The sequence below is a fragment of the Dipodomys ordii genome, unplaced genomic scaffold (assembly GCF_000151885.1).
Source record: "Dipodomys ordii isolate 6190 unplaced genomic scaffold, Dord_2.0 Scaffold23, whole genome shotgun sequence".
In the NCBI taxonomy this organism is placed as follows: Eukaryota; Metazoa; Chordata; class Mammalia; order Rodentia; family Heteromyidae; genus Dipodomys; species Dipodomys ordii.
Window position 1 is genome coordinate 7,659,053 of NW_012267239.1, and position 20,672 is coordinate 7,679,724.

General features: G+C 47.9%; 1 protein-coding gene and 1 pseudogene across 1 annotated transcript in view; both read right to left on the reverse strand.

Annotated features, from left to right (window-relative positions):
* Positions 1-1,976: 1,976 nt before the first annotated feature.
* Positions 1,977-8,869, reverse strand: LOC105984185 (annotated as a pseudogene).
* The window catches only part of Unc119b (unc-119 lipid binding chaperone B), a 12,742-nt gene continuing 415 nt past the window's right edge, over positions 8,346-20,672 (reverse strand). The window contains exons 2-6 of the mRNA XM_013014436.1: positions 17,296-17,321; positions 16,807-16,920; positions 12,327-12,435; positions 12,051-12,223; positions 8,346-10,194 (exon numbers count right to left, since the gene is read on the reverse strand). Coding sequence (XP_012869890.1) covers positions 10,082-10,194; positions 12,051-12,223; positions 12,327-12,435; positions 16,807-16,920; positions 17,296-17,321 — 535 coding nt within the window. The 3' untranslated portion in view covers positions 8,346-10,081. The remainder of the gene's footprint in view (positions 10,195-12,050; positions 12,224-12,326; positions 12,436-16,806; positions 16,921-17,295; positions 17,322-20,672) is intronic.

Genomic DNA, 20,672 nt, shown 5'->3' on the forward strand with positions numbered 1-20,672 from the left:
CATCGCTAGGGTGCTGTGTAGGATGAGTAGTGAGCGTAGAGAGGAGAGGTCCCGGCGGGGCCTTGAGGCCAGTTCCTCACACGAGGAGCTCCTCAGGGCTCACTACCGGGTGCTGAGAACCATCGGTGAGGGGGGCTTTGCCGCAGTCCATCTGGCAAAGCACCTGCCCACAGACAGCCTGGTTGCCGTGAAAACCATCACCAAGAGGAATTGCCCCTCTGTTGACACAGAACTGGACATCTTAAAGTCTGTGGAGCACCCTAACATCATCAAGCTCTACGAGGAGGTAGAGGCAGAGCAGCGGGTGATGGAGTACCTCGAGGGAGGAGACTTAGCTGATTACGTGTACGAGGTGGACAGACTGAGGGAGGAGGAGGCCAGGCTTGTTTAGGCAGATCGTGAGGGCGGTCAATTATTGCCACGACCACGGAATCATTCACCGGGACCTTAAGGCTGAAAACATCCTGCTGGACAGCCAGGGCACAGCTAAGCTATGCGACTTTGGTGTCAGTATGCGGTTCCAGCCCCAGCAGGAGCTGGACGGGTGGTGCGGGACCATGGCCTATTGGCCCCCCGAAATGATTAAGCAGAAGAAATACCAGGGTCCCAAGGTGGATGTCTGGAGTTTGGGGATCCTACTCTACTTCATGGTCATGGGCGACGTCCCATTTGACGACAGGTCCTGGCTCGTCCTAAAACAGCAAGTGTTAGCGGGCAGGTTTCTAATACTAAAACACTTTTCTGCTGAACTGCGAGATATCTTAGGGTATCTGATGACACCTGACCCTCAGAAGAGACCTGCTGTGAGGCAAGTGTTGCACCACCCTTGGTTAAAGGCAACACAGGCGCGCTCACCACGCCCCAGCCAGAGTGCCCTGGCCCAGCCAGATCCGGCCATTCTAAACGTCATGGCCTATTTCCTGGGTTTTGACCCAGACCAGGTTGGGGCAGCCCTGTCTGCCTCCATGGCAACCTATAAAATCCTAAAGCAGCAGCAAGACCAGGGCCAAGACCTGACCGGCCTGGGGAGGCATGCACTGCCTGCGCCTCTGCCTAAAGGAGCTAAAGGGATAGACTTTCAGAAAGGGATTGTGACTTGTCAGGTGTTATCCTGTGCAATTCAGTCCTGAGATCCCTTTCTTCCTTCAGCTCAAATGGAAAGGGTGAAAACACATCGCTGTGGTGCTCACCTGGAACACGTGCCATTCTGCCTGAACATGCCTGGAGACAACGGTTCCTTCCTCTGCTGCGACCTCCAACAAGCTCCACAGACTTCTTTAAGTTTTTCGTACTGGAAATGATACTTAATATTTTTTGTATATTTTTTGCTTCTCACCAAACTTATTAAATTGATTTACTCTTCATTTCTGCAGTGGGTACTGATGTTTGGTGGGAGTTCAAGAATGTGACACTGACACTAGTTTGTGGATCTTGTCTGTACTCCGAGCTATTCAGAGGCCAGAGGCCTTGGAGGATTGATGCTCAAAGAGAAACAGCACACACACAAGTCCTTTCTCCAATACTGCCCCCACACAGGAGGGATTGAGGGAGGAACTCCAGCAGTACATGTTTGAACCTATTAAGCACAGCTAACTGCAAGGTCCTGAGTTCTAAACCCTAAGAAAAGGACAAGGTGACTCCATGAGTAGCAACCAATTAACAGTGTGTCTCAAAAAAGACCTGAGATGCTTTCAGATCAGAAATGAAGCCTTGAACTCTCCTCCTAGTTTAGGGGTGATGTGTTCTCTTTGGGTTTTCTTTTGTACAAGTCCTAGAGCTGACATTCAGGGCCTGCATGCTCTCCTTGAGCTTTCTGTTTGTTTTGTACCAAATCCCTTTATTTGACGAAATGGTACACATTGAAAGAACTTAGGAGGTTCTTGTAAAATGTATAGAAAAGGTAATAATAATCGCCAACATGCATGCACTGCCTTTGTGACCGGAAGTCATGTGTGGCTTGGGGGTCAGCTCAAGGCTTATCTCTCATCACTTTCTCCCAGAGGGAGCTTGTCAAAGAGACATTCTGCCATGCCAGATCAGGGGCTTCCTCCTGTGCAAGTTGTTGCCATGGTCACCCAGTTCTTTGATGGACGTCACCTGCTCACTCAGGTAATGAGTCTCAATGAAGTCCCACAAGTGGGGATCATTTTTGTCAGTGGCCAGTTCGTGCAGTTCCAGCAGTGACTGATTCACACTCATTCCCAGTGAGGTGCACACTCCATCAACTTCAGCCCACTTTCCCCAACATCACACTCTGGTTTCTAGATCTCCTACAGGAAGATGCGGCCACCTCTCTGGTTCTGCAGCTTCATCAGTTTCTCTGCATGTTCTCTCTCTCATGAGACTAGTAAAAAAGTACTTGGCAAAGTTCTTCAGAGCCACATCATCTCGGCCAAAGTCCCAAGACATGGGCAGGTAGACATAGGAGGGGTAGAGCTCCCGATGGATCTGGTGGTTGATGGTGGCCTCTGAGTCCTGGTAGCAGTTCAGGCACACCTGGCAGGAGACTGCAGTCCTCAGAGCAGCAGGTAAGAGAGATGGAGTAGCAATGGGTTAGCACGGGACTGACACCAGAGGCCTCGGGGCAGGTTGAGCACACGGTGAAGAGGTGGCACAAGGTTGGTAGCTTGGAGCAGGTGGCCAGAATTGTGGTCCAGCACCTGGTTCCCCTCAAGCACTGTGGAAGCAGAAAACCCCAGCAGCTCTCAGCAGGGATCCTCGGGCCTCCTTGAGGGTTTTTTGGCTTTTTTCTCAAGGCTACTTCTCTACCATGCAGGCCATGGCTCCACTTCTGGCTTTACTGGTGTTTACTTCAAGAAAACAGTCTCATACCTTGGCTGGCATAGAACTAATATCCTCAGATCTTAGCCTCCTGACTTGCTAAAATTACAAGTGTAAGATACCAGCACTCAGCAATCTTTCTCTTTATTTTTTTTAGAAGGATAAAGAAACTTCTAGGTCCTAACTTGGCCTGGAAGTGTGCAATAGCTGGTGAACTCCAGTAACAGGAACAGAGACCTACGTATGCTCACAGCTCAGGCATGTTACTCACCTACATCCTTTCTGTTAACCATCTTTACAGAAGAGAGAACTCAAGAGAGTTCCAGAAATAAACAGTGCTAGGGTCAATCCACTACCTCATGACTGATAGCAGAACACATTACAGACAGGGTGCTGGTCACTCACACCTATAAATCCCACTACTTGGGATGCTAGAGTCTGAGGGTGGAGGTTCAAAGGCAGGCCAAGCAGAAAAGTGTGAGACACTCATATCTGCATTTATTCTGCAGAAAGACCAGAGGTGGGGTTATGGCTCAAATGACTAGTGCTAGTCATGAGCCACTAAATCCAAGAGAAAGCACAAGACCCTAAGTTCAAGCCCAACTCCTGGCACAAACCAAAGGAAAATACTATGCCACAAAGCTGCTGCCTCAGCCCCCTTCTAAGTGTTTCCACCAAGGGTCTCAGAAAGTTGGTCAACATGGAGGAGCTATTTCACCAAGAGACAAACTCAGAGGATACAAGAGAAACTCTTCAGAAAGACAAAGAAGCTGATCGACTCCACTTCCAAAATACTTGAGCTGATTCAAAACTTTGGCAAAGTAGCAGGGTATAAAAGCAATGGCTGGGGCTGGGAAGGTGGCTCAGTGGTTAAAGCGCTTGCCTTGCATGCCTGAGGCCCTGGGTTCGATTCCTCAGCACCACATAAGCAGGGGGAAAAAAAGCCGGAAGTGGTGCTGTGGCTCAAGTGGTAGAGCGCTAGCCTTGAGCTGAAAAGCTGAGGGACAGCGCCCAGGCCCAGAGTTCAGGCCCTACGACCGGACCCAAAAAAAAAAAAAAAAGAATGGCCAATAGACACATGAAGAAATGCTCAACTTCTGTAACCATAAAAGAAATGCAAATCAAAACAATATTGAGATTCTACCTTACTCCAGTTTGACTATGCTCAAGAAATCTAGTAACAACAGATGCTGGACAGGGTGTGGCCAACAGGAAACCCTACTGCATTGTCGGTGGGAGTGTAAACTTGTTCAACCACTTGGGAAAGTAATATGGAGGTTCCTCAAAAGACTCCACGTAGCACTTCCGTATGACCCAGCAACCCCTCTTTGGGGCATTTACCCAAACAAGGATCACATACAAGGCCATACTAAAGTTACCAGCACAACTATGTTATCACAGCATTATTCACCATAGTTAAGCTATGGAACCAACCCAGATGCCCAGGTGTTAGGGGGCAGGTTTATCATACTGAAAGGCTTTTCCCCTGAAGTCTGAGAGAGCTTAGCCTATCTGATGATACTGGATCCTCAAAGGACACCTGCTGTGAGGCAAGTGTTGTGTCACCCTTGGTTTAGGGAAACAGAGGCAGCCTCCTGAAGCCCCATTCAGAGGGTCCTAGCCCAGCCGGGTCCGGCTATCCCGCACCTCATGGACTCTTACCTGGGCTTTGACCCAGAACAGGTCCAATCAGCCCTGTCTGGCTCCAAGATAAGTTAGCGAATTCTAAAGTAGCAGCAAGACCTGTCGGGGCTGGTGAGGCATGCACTTCCTTGGCCTCCACCTTGCCACTCACCTGCATGCCAGACCTGCCAAACACTACGCTTAAAGAAAGCCAATGCTCCTGTGTGTCACAGGACTGCAGTCTTGCCTGCTGAACACCAGCAGGAAAGGCAGGAAGTCTCTGTGCCTACCCTACCTCTTCTGGAGACTCCGCATTACCAAAACAGAAGACTGAGAGAAGCAGCAGTAGCAGTGGAGGCAGCAATGGTGGCAGCAGCAACACTGACAGCGGCAACAGCAGCAGCAGCAGCAGCAAATACAGTCCCTATGGCCAACACAGTGAAATGACTAGCCCGGTCCCTGAGCAGAGGAGGCAGGTGGGAGGCAGGTGGGAGGTAGGTGGGCAGCAGGCTCCACTCTCTCCAACCTATATTATGCAACACCTGGACGTCGAGATATTTGGAGGCCAGAGTCCTTGGAGGATTGATGCTCAAAGAGAAACAGCACACACACACAAGTCCTTTCTCCTATACTGTCCGCACACAGGACGGAGGGAGGGAGGCGCTCCAGTTAAGCACAGCCAACTGCAAGGTCCTGAGTTCTAAACACTTGAAGAACGATGCTCTGGTTTATTTCGCTCGTTGCGATCTGCGGCTGAGTGGCTGCAGATGGCCCGGCCCGGGCCCGGCGCGGACCGCCCCCCCCCCTGCAGCTCTTCCTCCCCCTCGTCCCGCCGCCGGCCCTCCGCGCCCGGGTCCGTCCGGGTCCGCGGGTCGGGCTCGGAGCCCAGGTGGCGGCGGTGATGGCGCGGTCAGATCCACCCACCCCGGCGGCCCTCCACCTGCGGCGGGCGGAGAGCAGCTGCGCGGCCGGGCCGGTCGCTCAGTCTCCCAGCCTCCCGGGCACGCGCGGGCGGCCTTTCCCCCGGCCTTCTCCCAGCCCTCCTTCCCTGTCCTCTTCCCCTCCCCGCCACGCACACTGGCGGCCGGGAGGCGAGCGATCCGGCCTCGCCTCCCCCTACGTTTTTTTCTTTGGTCCGGTCGTGGGGCCTGAACTCTGGGCCTGGGCGCTGTCCCTCAGCTCTTCAGCTCAAGGCTAGCGCTCTACCACTTGAGCCACAGCACCACTTCCGGCTTTTTTTCCCCCTGCTTATGTGGTGCTGAGGAATCGAACCCAGGGCTTCATGCATGCAAGGCGCCACCTTCCCAGCCCCCCCACCCCCACCCCAAGCTTTGTTGTAGTATGGTTATACTCTACCACTTGAGCCACAGCTCCACTTTTGGCTTTTTTGTGTTTAGTTGGACATTCCACCTTGGGCTGGCTTTGAACTACAATCCTCAGATGTCAGCCTCCTGAGTAGCTAAGATTACAGGCATGAATCATTAGCACCTGGTTGGTCCCATTGTTGTGTATCTTAGGTAAGTATACCTACCTTTGAAACAAATCATGTAAATATTCAACTCTTAAAGCCCTTTGGCAAACGAAAATATTAAACATGCACGGCACTGGTGGCTAATGCCTGTAATCCCAGTTATTCATTCAGGAGGCTGAGATCTGATGACTGTAGTTCAAAGCCAGCCAAGGGAACAAAGTCCCTAAGACTCTTACCTCCAATTAATCACCAGAAAAAAACAAAGTGAAGCTGTGGTTCAAAGTGGTAGCACAGGGGCTGGGGGTTTAGCCCAGCAGAAAGGGGCCCGCCTGGTGCACGCAAGGCCCTGGGTTCGGTCCTCAGCCCTGGAAAAAAAAAAAAAAAGCTACAAAGTGGTAGCACAGCCAGGCTCTGGTGGCTCATGCCTGTCATCCTAGCTACTCAGGAGAGGCTGAGATCTGAGGATCACGGTTCAAAGCCCACTCAAGGAGAAAAGCTGTGAGACTCATCTCCAATAAAACACCAGAAAACCAGAAGTGGGCCTGTGGCTCAAGTGGTAGAGCTCTAGCCTTGAGCTGAAGAGCTGAGGGACAGCGTTCCAGGCTCAGAGTTTAAGCCCCATGACCAACAAAAACAAACAAAGCATTTGGCTTGAATGAAAGAGCTCAGGGACAACACCCAGGCACTAAGTTCATGTCCCATGACTGATCCTTACCCTACCCCCAAAATAATTAAATGTAAAGCATAACACTGATCCCAAATCACCTTAGAAACCCAGCTTAGCTCAATCACAATAAAGGCTATGTAATGGACAAGAGAAGAGACTCTGGGGTCCCACCCTGCCCTACCCCCTAAATTCCAACAATTTGATTGGCCCAATCAGAAGACAGGGTAGACATATTGTGAAAATCATTTATTACTGTCTCTTGTGACAAAAAACATTTTACTCAAATAAAGTCACATAGGTTACTTTGGACACAAAGACAACACAAACTGGAATGTGAATCTTGGGAAGATGGAAGATCAGGTCATTGATGTTTCTTCTATTTATAAAAAATAGATTTACAGGGAAAAATAGACTTTCACCACCTCAATGACTTTACATGATCCTTTGTAAAAGCAAGGGCGAATCCACCTGCACCCAATGGCCCAGGCTAGGGAATGTGTGTAACAGGATGCTCAGTGAGGTCCCACACCTGGTGCAGTGGCACCCTTTGTCATAGGCCCAGGCCCAAACCTCACTGATGTCATGGTGACAATGGCCACCAGATGGAAGTGACTTTATGGAGGAGAAAAGAAAAGTACTGAGGGAGCCTGCCAAAACAACAAGAGCCATTCAGGCAGGCCTCTTCCAGCTTACACATTAGACACGGCATTATTAGATCCAGTCCAGAAACAGGTTCCAGTCTATGGTCAGCCCAGGACATCTGCAAATCAGTACCCAGGCACTGGAAATCAGATGCCCAAGTCTAAGGAATCTTAGGAAGCACATGCCCTGAAGAACGCTTTCTCTAGCAACAGCTCTGAGCTAACACAGGACAACTGACTTCAGCTCCAAACTCTGTGTAGTCGTTATTTCCTATGTTTACAGTTTAAAACACAGAATGAAACCAGGATCATCTTTGGAGAAGCTGGTAGGGCAGTGGAGCCCAAAGGCTATGCAGGAAAGGAGAGGACCTCTCCAGATTTCAAGGCAAAGGGGCAGTGGAGGGAGGTGGACCTGCTGGCTGCTGGAACGAAGCTCCAGAAGCACAACTCTGCTATTGGTCCACTCCAGAAGCCAGCATGTGTTTTCCCTGTCATGTGACCCACAAGATAACTGCTATCAACAGTTATCTTGACAACATGGCCCCTCCTGATTTAACTTCTGATTGGTTTGGTTACTTTCAGAGAAAGTATCACTTAATTTAGGCACAAAAGCCTGAATTTCAAAATCATCCCAGCCAACACCCAGTGGTAAAAATGCTTCTCGAGATTTCCCAAGGGCTGGGAATGTGGCATAGTGGTAGAGGGCCTGCCTAGCATGCGTGAAGCCCTGGGTTTGATTCCTTGGTACCACATACACAGAAAAAAGCTGGAAGTGGTGCTGTGGCTCAAGTGGTAGAATGCTAGCCTTGAGCAAAAGAAGCTCAGGGACAGTGCCCAGGCCCTGAGTCCAAGCCCCAGGACTGGCAAAAAAGGAAAAAAAAAAATTCCCAAGCAGCTAGACACAGGACACCAGAGCCCAGACAAAGAACTCTGGGCCTTCGGCAGCAGGAATAGCAAATTCCCATGTTGCTGGGCATGATGGACTTGAAATGGTCTCGGTGAAGACTAAGGCAAGCTCACAGGGAAGGAGTAGAGCACCACTCACAGTGCCAGGGTGCAAACTCCTCCATCCTAGCAAAAGTCAACACTGTGAGTAGACAGTCCACTCATGTATACCTCATGGATTTCAAGACACACTCTGCCAAGCAGAGCTCTGGGAAGATATGGAAAACACACTCTAGGTAGTATTTTATATATCAAATTACAGATACTCCCAACTGAGCTTCTGCAGCAGAGAAGAGAGGGTGCAAAGGGAGAACACAAATCCCATTAGAAGAGCCAGAAGTGATGTCTGTCTGCAGGCAAGGAGGAATGATGGAACTGTGGCCTTGCCCAGCAGCAGACAGATGGAATCACATTTAAGGCACCGGGGTTAGAGCTGACTCCAGTTCTGAGATTCACCAGACTGCTGATAAAGTGGCAAAAGGATGCTTCTCTTTTCTCTCCCTCATGCTGCCAGCATGTGGCATCTCTGATTCTCTGGCCAGACAGAGCACTAAGCCCTAGAAGAATGCAGAGGGGCGTTGGGACAAAGTGTCAGCTTAGCCTCCCTGGCCCCACAGGGTTTTTCCCCAAGTATGCTGGGGCACAGCCCTGGTACTGAGATGCCTCACTGTGACTAACCTCAGATCTGCTCCCTACCCGCAGACAATTTTCAATCAGGACCTTGGTCACATGGAGGGTCATGACATCTGGGCTCAGCACCTAAAGCCATCCACATGGATAACCTAGGGAGCAGAGAAGGGGAGAATCTGTCCACTGAGGATCTGAGGACACATGTAGCCCACAGGAAATACCAGAAGCTGTTCCGAGAACATATGGTTCTAACAGGCCTCTCCTAACACCTCAAACAACTGCCCACAGCACGAAGGGTTACTTAGATCTGACCTACCAGATGGTTCTAGAGACTACTTCAATTAGAAAGGGAAATCCCTATTCAAAGCCAAAGCTCCAGGCTCTGCTCTGTACCAAATATTACATTTCTTTACAACAGATGGTTTGCAACTGTATTTCAACCAATGTGAGCCAGATAAACCCAAGAAGGCAATTAATACTATTATAAATTCTAAATACACATCACAGGTGCTGGGACCGCCACTGACATCTTGTAAAGACTCCCCAAAAGCAGCCTGAAAACATAAAAAATCCAAAATATAAGAGGCCTGCTCTGGTCTCAAGCGACAGTAGGTTCCATGATCAAAACTGACACATTCTACTTCAGGGGATGTTCTAAAATCAAGACCTGAGAAGCAGAGCAGAGCAAGCTCGTTATGTCCTCTGGAGTGAAAGTAAGAAGGCACTGCCAGGCTAAAACCTCAGCCTGGCTGAGGATCCTGTGAAGTCACACGCATCGGTCACCTCTGCACAAAACAGGCTTTTCAGTTTGCCAGCACCTCCTGGTGCCTCAGCTCTTGCACTACCTTCTCTCCAGCTGCATTCAAGTTTCTTCCGGGTGGTCTGAGACGATATGCAGGCTGAGGGCAGGCTCCAGTGACGGCAACACTGGAAGCAAGTGGAGGAAGTACACAGAGGAGGGCCAGCCAGAGCCTTTACCAGCAGCAGCTTTGTCTAGAGACAGCTTGTCAGGATAACCAGCAGGCAACTAGAACTACAGGGAAACAAAACTTTTCTCTTCTTACCCGGATTCCAGGAGCCTTACTCTAATCCTTTACTAAAATAGCTCTGTGATCTAAGGGGCAGGGGGAAAAGGGAAGAGAAATCCTGGGGAAGAAACAGTGCTGCTTGGCACTTTCTTGGAGCACAGAAAACTGTCACCCTGGCTATAGCTTCCTGGACCAGACTCCAACGGGTGTTGACAAAACAGTAGCTGCAATTCCCTTCTTGTGCTAGGACCACATGGCCACAGTAAAGTGCGACCCCTGTCTACTCCCTCAACAGTTACTGGCCTCCATTATAGGCATAATCGGCCTTGTTGTGCATAATCAGCTTGTTGTCAACAAAGTAGAAGCTGTCAGAACGGGTCTCATAAGGATTTTCAATCATCAGACGAACTGCAAGGCAAGGGGGAAAAAATAAAAAGCAAGTTAGGTGTGTGTTCCAGCTAGACAGAAAAAACAATATTCCTTCCAAATTTCACAGGTCAGGACTTCTGGAAATTGTGACTATCCTCTGCCAGAATAATGAGGTCAGGGGGTAGGAAGGTGGCTCAGTGGTAGAGCGCTTGCCTTGCATGCATGAGGCCCTGAGTTTGATTCCTCAGCACCACATAAGCAAAAAAAGCTGGAAGTGGTGCTGTGGCTCAAGTGGTAGAGCGCTAGCCTTGAGCTGAAGAGCTGAGGGACAGCGCCCAGGCCCAGAGTTCAGGCCTGACTGCCTTGGGATCTAATTGTAAGTGTTCCATTTGTCCATATCTCCTTTACTGTACTGGAGTAAGAGAACTAGCAGTCACTACTTTCATCAGTTAACTGCTTATGCCATCTTGACTCCTCAAGAAAATGCTCTGAGCTCACCACTGATCTTAAAAAGTGATGCTGATTTTTCAAGTTCCTTCAGTCCATCCTGGCTAAAGCTACTTGGTTTACATTCAGATAGACTATTAACCTCCAAACTTTTTTTTTTGGTCGGTCATGGGGCTTGAACTCTGGGCTTGGGTGCTGTTCCTGAGCTCTTCAGCTCAAGGCAAGCACTCTACCCCTTGAGCCACAGCGCCACTTCCAGTTTTCTTGTGGCTTATTGGAGATAAGAGTCTCATGGAGGGGCTGGGAAGGTAGCTCAGCGGTAGAGTGCATGTCTTGCAAGCATGAGGCCCTGGGTTCGATTCCTCAGCACCACATAAACAGAAAAAGCCGGAAGTGGCGCTGTGGCTCCAGTGGTAGAACACTAGCCTTGAGCTGAAGAGCTGAGGGACAGCGCCCAGGCCCAGAGTTCAGGCCCCATGACCGGCAAAAAAAAAAAAAAAAGAGTCTCATGGACTTTCCTGCTTGGGCTGGCTTTGAACCTTGATCCTCATATCTCAGCCTCCTGAGTAGCTAGGATTATAGGCGTGAGCCACTGGCACCCAGCATAACCTCCAAACTCTTTCAGCTTATTTAGCTTCATGGGTAAATTTTTCTTACAAGTATCTACATGGTCAGGCCAACTGGGAGATGACTTGAGCTGGAAGCAGATGCTATATTATTAAGACCATCCCACACCAGGCAGTGCTCACTTCACCTGGAACATGCCATCTTTAAGGACTTGGGATTCATAGAAAACTGGCCAGTGGATGGGGACCCTTCCCCACAACACAAACAATGGTCACTGTTCACATTTGCATGAATGTTCTGAAGAGCTACTAGACTCAAGTCCCAGGAACTGATGATGCCACTCTTTCTCTCGGGCTCTCTGAGCTGCAAAGCAGTCTCTTCCTTCTGGAGCTCTCCCAGTTCTGCCTGCATGAACTGTGCCACTCCTCTTAAGATGCTTCCACCATCTCCCTCCTCCTGCTCCCAGGCCTGCAAGAGCCCTTGGTTCCTGCTTCATTTTTTCTAATGGGTTATCTCACCAACCCTGTATCCAGCTAGGAATGAGATTTGGTCCACAGGCCTTCAAGTCTATGCAGTCTAGTAGTCTATAAAGTTTTTCATCTGAGTCTATGGAAGAAAGTGAAGGTCAACAACCAGGCTACAAAGGAAGACCTAACAGTGGAGAGATTTTTGGCTGAGGCCCAGGGATGGTCCCTGGCCTCCTGGACCTTTCTCAGGCACTCCCTTTCCTTCGCTGCTCCATAGAGGAGCTGTAGGTCAGGTAACTGAGAATACAACATGTCACTACTACCCTCTTTAAAGCCAGGCACTGACCAGATGGGTTTTGAGGTTTATTCCTTCCAGCCTCAGAAACTACAACATATAAGTTAGGAGATACGTACTGACATCCTCAGACAGCTGTGGAAATTCATAGATATGTTCACAAGTGTTCCTACTGCTGGGGATACAGAACCCGAAGTCAAAGTCAAAGTTTTTCAGCAAGCGTTCCCGGAAATAGTGACGCTCAATCATCCGGAAATTTGACACAGGTTTGTCTCCCACTGTGAACTCCACCCTGCAAAATAAATCTCTGTGAGCTTGATTCTGCCTCCCTCCCTCTACAACCAACCCCTGTGATCAAGCAGAACTTTGTCCTCTCAGGAAATAATGATACTCACGTGGCACCAACTGTCCGGAGGCGGAGAAATGCTGGTGTGAACTGATAGCGGACGAAACGCCCCGCGCTGATATCCACCTCTGCACCCTCCTCCTCATCTTCCTCTTGGTCTGAAAGAAGACACAGAACTTTCAGCAAACCATTTGGGTACCATCAGTCCACAAAGCATGATGAGAGCACAGCCCTTATTTACTGTGCACCTGCATCATGCCAGGCTCTGTGCCAATGGTGCAGACTCCTTGTGGCAGTCCATTTCACAGAGGAAACTTCAGTTCAGAGAGGTTAAGCAACAAGCTTCAAGTCCCGAAATAATACATAAAGTGTGGGGCCATCTGACTGGAAGCCAACTCAAGCATAAGTTACCATGGTATACCACTGCATCCCAATTAGGGGCTTGGGAATATCCTAAAGAAACCTGAACACAGGGCTGGAAAGATGGCTCAATGGTAGAGCGCTTGCCTTGCATGCATGAGGCCCTGGGTTCAATTCCTCAGCACCACATAAGAAAAAAGCCAGAAAAAAAAAAAAAAGCCACAAAAAGAAACAAGCCAGAAGTGGCGCTGTGGCTCAAGTGGTAGAGCGCTAGCCTTGAGCTGAAGATCAGCACCCAGGCCCAGAGTTCAGGCCCCACAACCGGACCCCCCCAAAAAAAAAAAAAAGGAACCTGAATACAACTGGGTAGCAGGCCTCTGACACAGTCTATATCATAGACGACGTCTGCTGTTGATGATGTTGGAGTGCTAGACACTAACCAAAAATTCCTTCAAATAAGCATACACATTTCTGACGGGCAGCAAACGACTGGACATAACTGTGTAACTTCAACAGAAGATGCTGGTATACAAGCCCTGAGGCTGTGCTTGTTTGCACTGGTGTCTACCCTGGCTATTCCAGGCCCAGCCTTCTGACCACCTGGAACAGATGTGCAACAAACCAACATGCAGATCCACAAGGTTTATGCAGGGCTCTGGTCTAGTTTATTGTTAAACTCAGAGGGTGAAAGTTGTGGAACATAGTAGAGAATGGTGAAGAAGTGGGAGGTAGTGCTCCAGTGTTCAGGACAGGTACTTCTCCAGGATGAAGCCGAACACGGGTGCTTTTAGCATCCAGCACCTCAGCCTGTATGATGTTACATCTGCAACATCCCAGCCTTACAGAAGTTCATACTCAGAGGCTGAGCGCTTTGGCTCCACCAATGTGATCCAAATTCACCAGGACAAGTGCTTAAAGAAGGTGGTAACATGTTAGGATATGAGTGAATCAAGATCCTCAACTGTGGAGACTGGGGAGGATAAAAACCCAGAAACTTTACAGCATCTGTAGCTGACTTGAGGTGGCAGAGTTTGTACTGTGATATCTAATCGAAATCCACACACCTCTAGCAGACTTGGGGTCTTGGATTACCCTAGGTACTGGGATGTGCACCTTAGAATTGAGACCACCAAAGACCCAGGAAGCTAAATGACCCTGACCAAACCGCCCAATACAAGGTAAGTATTCAAAAACCAGGCAGTGATGGCTCACACCTATAATCCTAGCTACTCAGGAGGCTAAGATATGAAAATGGAGGTTCAAAGCCAGCCTGGACAGGAAAGTCCATGGGACTCTTATCTCCCAATTAACCACCAAAAAGCCAAAAGTGGAGTCATGGCTCAAGTAGTAGAGCATTAGCCTTAAGCACAAAAGCCCTGAGTTCAAGTCCCAAAACTGGCATAAAAACATGCATAAAAAGATAACTATCCTCACACCTGTAATCCTAGTACTCAGGAGGCTGAGATCTGAGGATCTCAGTTCAAAGCCAGCCTGGGCAGGAAAGTCCATGAGACTCTTATCTCTAACAAACCACTAGAAAACTGGAAGTGGCGCTGTGGCTCAAGCAGTAGAGCCCTTGCCTTGAGCTGAAGAGCGCAGGGACAGTGCCCAGGCCCAGAGTTCAAGCCCCACGACCGACCCCCCCCCCCAAAAAAAAGATAACCATCCACAAGTTTAAGCTTTTAGGTGCTTTGGTCTGTACTGGACATGTTAGCACAAATACAGGGTGGAGGTTTGTCCTGGGATTAGCCGTGGCTTTGGAATTGACTTAAGCTGAGACTTGCTCAGGAAAGTTGTTTTTATTTTGCTCTTTTTTAGTCCTGGGGCCTGAACCTACAGCTTCACTCAAGTGGGGTATTCTACCACTGAGCCATATCCCCAGTTCAGGAAAGTTGTTAGGATAATAATACCTACATTACCAAATATTCAAGCTAAATGAGTAGAAGTAAAATGAGAAAAACTTTACCAAAAAATTATTTTTTTTACAATTACAGACAACCATGGCTGATATGGAGAACATCTGTGCTGGTATTCTAGTAACTAACACCAGAGGGTGCTAAATCTCCAGTAATGTGGCGCAAAAACTTGTGGTCAGACGAAATGAATGACACTGCAACTGCATCACAAGCACAGGAAGTAGCTACTCAAGGCTAATTTAAAGAACCCCAAGTAGATGAGTTCATGATTCTGTTCTTCCAGATAATGTTGGATATTAAATCCAAAGTAGTGTTTTCAATGGCAGAGTACAGTGGTGCAGGATATGGAAGACCTGGAGGTAGAAAGTATGGTGGCAGAGTATGGCAGGTGGCAGGTGCTATGTCTGATGATAAAGGTGGCAAGAAGCAGGTCTGAAGTAGCCAAGAAACAGGCCAAGGAGACAAAAATGGAAGATGTGATCTTCAAACAGAAATGAGCAGCAGAGGAAAGTCAGGGCTGTAGAGAAAAGTCCCCTGTTCACAATTGGTATGAAAAAAAATCTGGCAAGCTATGCAGGTGACTCACCCCTATCATCCTAGCTACTCAGGAGGCTGAGATACCAGGATCAAAGTTCGAAGCTAGCCTGGGTAGTTAAGTCCATAAAACTCATCTCAAATTAACTACCAAAACAGCCAGAAGTGGAGCAGTAAGTAGTTCAAGTGGTAGAACACTAACCTTCAGCACAAATGCTCAGAGACAGACCCTGAATTCAAGCCCTAGGACTGGAACACATACACAAAAATCTGGCATATTCCTTATGACTAAGAGGATGGTAATGTTTGATTCTTGCTCTAATTGAAACATTTGGATTCCCTGCCATATCTTTGATCACCTAAAGGGAGGAGAAAATGTCTGAAATCCTGGGAAAAAAAAAAAAAGGAACACAAAGATCTGAGGATCACAGTTCAAAGCCAGCCTAGGTAGAACGGTCTATAAGATGTTTGTGTTCAATTAATCACAAAAAAGCTAGAAGTGGAGCTGTGGCTCAAGTATCTGAGCACCTTGAGCAAAAAAGCTTAGGGAGAATGCAAGGGCCTGAGTTGAAGCCCCACCACCAGCACACAAAAGAATCCAAGCTAAACATGATAGGATATGTTTTACTCTGTGTTCAGGAGGCTGAGGCAGGAGAATGAGCTTGAGGCCAATCTTGGTTACACAGTAAGATTTTTATTTATTTATTTATTTTTTGGTCGTGGGGCTTGAACTCTGGGTTTGGGCACTGTCCCCATGCTCCTCAGCTCAAGGAGAGCACTCTACCACTTGGGCCACAGCGCCACTTCTGGTTTTCTAGTAGTTTATTGGAGATAAGAGTCTGAGTTTCCTGCCTGGGCTGGCTTTGAACCGCCATCCTCAGATCTCAGCCTCCTGAGTAGCTAGGATTACAGGCGTGAGCCACCAGTGCCCGGCAGTAAGATTTTTATCTAAAAATAAAATTTTGTGGTATACACATGCATACATGCATGCATGTGCACACACGCACACACACAACCTCCAAACCAGGACTTATGGGAAACCCAACGTACTGTTGAGAAATGAGTAAGATGGATGAAAAAGCTCACTATCCCCTTCCCGAGGATCAAGGCTTAATGAATGTTCCTCACTATAACTTAATTTCAAGGATTTATTTCCTGAGGCACTATGCTACAATAAAACAGTCTTAAGGAAAGTGTCACTTGGAAATTGTGGATCTCAGCTTCTTCTTCATAAAAATGGACATCATAACTCCTCAGAGGCTTGAGGATTACACAGGTGATGTGCAAGGAAGATGCACAGTGACCAGCACAGAGTAGATATCTTGTTTTTGTTTTGTTTTGTTTTTACTGGTCGTGGGGCCTGAACTCTGGGCCTGGGCACTGTCCCTCAGCTCTTCAGCTCAAGGCTAATAATGCTCTACCACTTGAGCCACAGCGCCACTTCCAGCTTTTTCTCTTATGTGGTGCTGAGGAATTGAACCCAGGGCCTCATGCATGCAAGGCAAGCGCTCTACCACTGAGCCACCTTCCCAGCTCCAACATAAGCCTCTTGACATAGCTTCAAACTAGCTCAGTTGACTGGCCATGTCACAGTGGTCATGGACATGGTCACAGAAGTAGGACACAGTGAAATCCAAGAAACGGGATGAAATGGCAAACACTTGACTTTTCAATAGTTTGCTCACACTGTCAAGTGAGCCCTTTAACAGTGAGACCTACCTGAAATGCAAGGTTTGGCGATCTCAAAAAGCACTGTCCCTGTCTCCAAATCTCGAATTTTGAAGCGAGTAAAGTCAATACTGTACACGTTGTCTTCAGGTTTACACAAATAATCTGAAAATGAGAAAGAAAATCATTAATTTCTCAAAATTATCACTTCTCAAGTGGTTTTTTTTTTGGGGGGGGGGGGGTCTGGTCATGGGGCCTGAACTCTGGGCCTGGGCGCTGTCCCTCAGCTCTTCAGCTCAAGGCTAGCGCTCTACCACCTGAGCCAGAGTGTTACTTCTGGCATTTTTTGCTTATGTGGTGCTGAGGAATTGAACCCAGGGCCTCAGGCATGCAAGGCAAGCACTCTACCACTGAGCCACCTTCCCAGCCCAAGTGGTTTTTGCTTTTTTGTTTTTGTTGTTGTTTGGTGCAAGTCCTAGGGCTTGAGCTCAGGACCTGGGCACTGTCCCTAAGCTTTCTTGCTCAAGGTTAGTGCTCTACTTTCTAGCTTTTTTGATGTTTTTAAGTGGAGACAAGTCTCATGGACTTATCTGGGCAGGCTGGCTTTGAGCCATGATCCTGAGATCTCAGCCTCCTGAATAGCTAGGTGGCATAAGCCACCAGCACCTGGCTAATTTTCAAGTTTTGAAGAAAAGTGGGTATTTTTCCTGTAATTTCAGACTTCCCCACCAAATACTATAGGCAAAAATTATAAGGACACTATAAAAGATCTAAGAAAAAGGCTGGTGACTCACACCTGTAATCCTGGCTGAGGCTGAGATCTGAGGATCAGGATTCAAAGCCAGTTTGGGCAAGAAAGTCCATGAGACGCTTATCTTGAATAAACCAGAAAACTGAAGTGGCGCTGTGGCTCAAGTGCTGGCCTTGAGCTGAAGAGCTCAGAGACAGTGTCCAGGCCGAGTACAAGCCCCATGACCAACCAAAAACTAAACCAAAACAAACCAAAACAAAAAGGACTACCTTTGAATGACAGGTTAGCAGAAAACGTTCAGAAAAAGGGAATGTCTTAGAAAACACAACTTTGTCATTATCGGTGTGGATATAACAAGATTTTTTTTAAGAAGTCCATTTTATTTATATTTTGTTGGTCGTGGGGCTTGAACTCTGGGTCTAGATTTTATTCCTCAGCTCTTCAGCTTAAGGCTAGTGCTCTACCACTTGAGCCACAGCACCACTTCTGGTTTTCTTGTGGTTTTCTTGTGCCTTCAATAGAAGGCAAGTCTCACAGACTTTCCTGCCCAGACTGGCTTTGAACCGCAATCCTCAGATCTCAGCCTCCTGAGCAGCTAGGATTACAGGTGTGAGCCATGGTGCCCAGCTAAGAAATCTATTTTTAAACAAATATACTACTCAAGCACTGGTGGCTCATGTCTGTAATACTAGCTACTCAGGAGGCTGAGATTTGAGGATTGAGGTTCAAAGCCAGCCCAGACAGGAAGATCTATGAGACTTATCTCCAATTAACCCTTAGAAAACTAGAAGTGGAGCTGTAGCTCAAAGTGGTAGCATAGTAGCCTTGAGCACAAAAGCTCAGTGACAGCACAGAGGCCCCAAGTTCAAGGCCAGGACTGGCAGGCACCCATGCATGCATACATACACACACACTAATCTAACAGGAAATATAATGCTTGTTTGTTGATTAGATGAAAAAACAGATCAGTGAACTTTTCTGTAAAGGGTCAGGTTATAAATAATTTAGGCTTTGTGGCCACATGATCTCTATCAAACTACCCAACTCTCACTGTTGCCCAAAGCCTACATGAACAAATGAGCAAAAGAGTGGGACTGTTGCCAGTAAAATAACTATGGACATTGAACTATGAAGTTTACACAATAAGCACCTGTCAAAGAGACTCTAAAATGTTCAACCACTTAAAAATGTGGAAACCATTCTTAGTTTGAAAGCTACACAAAATCACACAATGTGTCAAACATACAGGCAACAAGATCAAAAGAAGAGCCTAGGAGCTAATATAGTACCACCATAGGAAATGTTATATTGCTTTCTACAATGACAGTATCCTTTTGACTTTTGTCTTAGGTTGCTTGCTTGTATTAACTGTTCCATGTTTTCACAAGCTATGTCTAGTAAAATGGCAAACTTGAATGCTCCTGATTATTCTGTAATTGTAAAACAGGCTGACACTGGCTCTGCAACTGTGGAGAGTACTCAATAACTTGCAGAACATGCCGGGCGCTGGTGGCTCACACCTGTAATCCTAGCTACTCAGGAGGCTGAGATCTGAGGATCAAGGTTCAAAGCCAGCCCAGGCAGGAGAGACCGTGAGACTCCTATCTCCAATAAACCACCAGAAAACTGGAAGTGGCGCTATAGCTCAAGTGGTAGAGTGCTTGCCTTGAGCTGAAGAGCTGAGGGACAGCGCCCAGGCCCAGAGTTCAAGCCCCACGGCCGACCAAAAAAAATAAATAATAACTTGCAGAACAAAAGAGAGGATGTTAAGAAGACTAACAAAATCCAGAGGTAATATATCTCAGACATGGGGCTTTGCAGGAACAGCACCACTCCCAAGCTCCCAAGTGAGACCTCAGGGCCCTCTGCTAATGGGCTGGGCATTAGGAGGTCTTAATTCACCCTGGTATAAGGAGCAAGGAGAATAAGGATGAGGTTAGAGGTCAAGTGCTGGACATTCTTTGCTTTCAAAGCCTAAATGAAGCTCAAGTACCCATGGCTCATGTCTGCAATCTTAGCTACTCAGGAGGTTGAGATCTGAGGATCATAGTTTGAAGCTAGCATGGGTAGGAAAATCCATGAGACTCTTATTCTCCAATTAACCACCAAAAAGCCAGAAATGGAGCTGTGGCTCAAGTGGTAGAGTGCTAGCCTTGAGCAAAAAAGCTCAGGGACAGTGTCCAGGTCCTGAGTTCAATCCTCAGGATTAGCACCAATAAACAAACAAACCTAGAAGTGGAAATGTGGCTCAAGTGGTAGAGTAGGTAACCTTAAATAAAAAAGCTCTGGGATGGACAGATGGATGGATGAACACGGGGACACGGACACGGACATGGACACACACACACACACACAAAGCTTGAATGAATGAAAACAGAAGCTGCAGAGGCTGCTTTTGACTGAAATGGATATACTTCAATGAAACTGAAGACTCCCTAAAGATGCAAAGGACTGTCTCCACCTAAACAGTGATCAGGGATGGAAAATAAGATTATCAGCATATCCCAAACAAATTAAGACTGTTTTAGAAGTCTGGGATTCCCTTTGGCACAGGCTAAGCCAAGACCCACATTCCCCAAACTCCAGCCACCTGACATACACCTGAGCAGCCCTGAGCTGAGTAAAGCCATTCAGCAGACACCCTGGCATTCTTCTCGCAGCGTTAGAAGTCTACAGGGTAGGAGGGGTTGGCAGGACAAGCCAGGCCTAAGCAGGTGACTGCAAACTCCTGGGGGAAAACAGCAAGAGAGTGCGTGTCAAATCGGGGCTTGGCTCAGGAGGAAGCAGAAAGGGGTCAACACGGAGTGCACAATACATTTCTTCTCACCCTTCCTTGCATCAAGGAAAAGTTAGAATTCTTGCCTTTTATGCAAGAATTGCATTTCTGAGACCCTGACACAACTCTTCCTTCACTAGGAAAGAATGTCACGAGCGAAATTCACGTGTTCTGTGAGGTTTTGTACACGCGCTGAAACTTTACCCAGGATTTTCTCTTAAGTTTTAAAATTGCTTCCAAGCGGCCCAGCCAAGCGGTTTGAAGAAGGACGAGCCCACCTGGCACACAAAGGCGCCACACACGGGACCCGAGGGCGGAAGGCGCCCGAGCGGGCGGGGCAAGGCGGAGACGGCAGGTAAAGAGGCCGCGCGCGGCCCGGCGGCGGCGGGG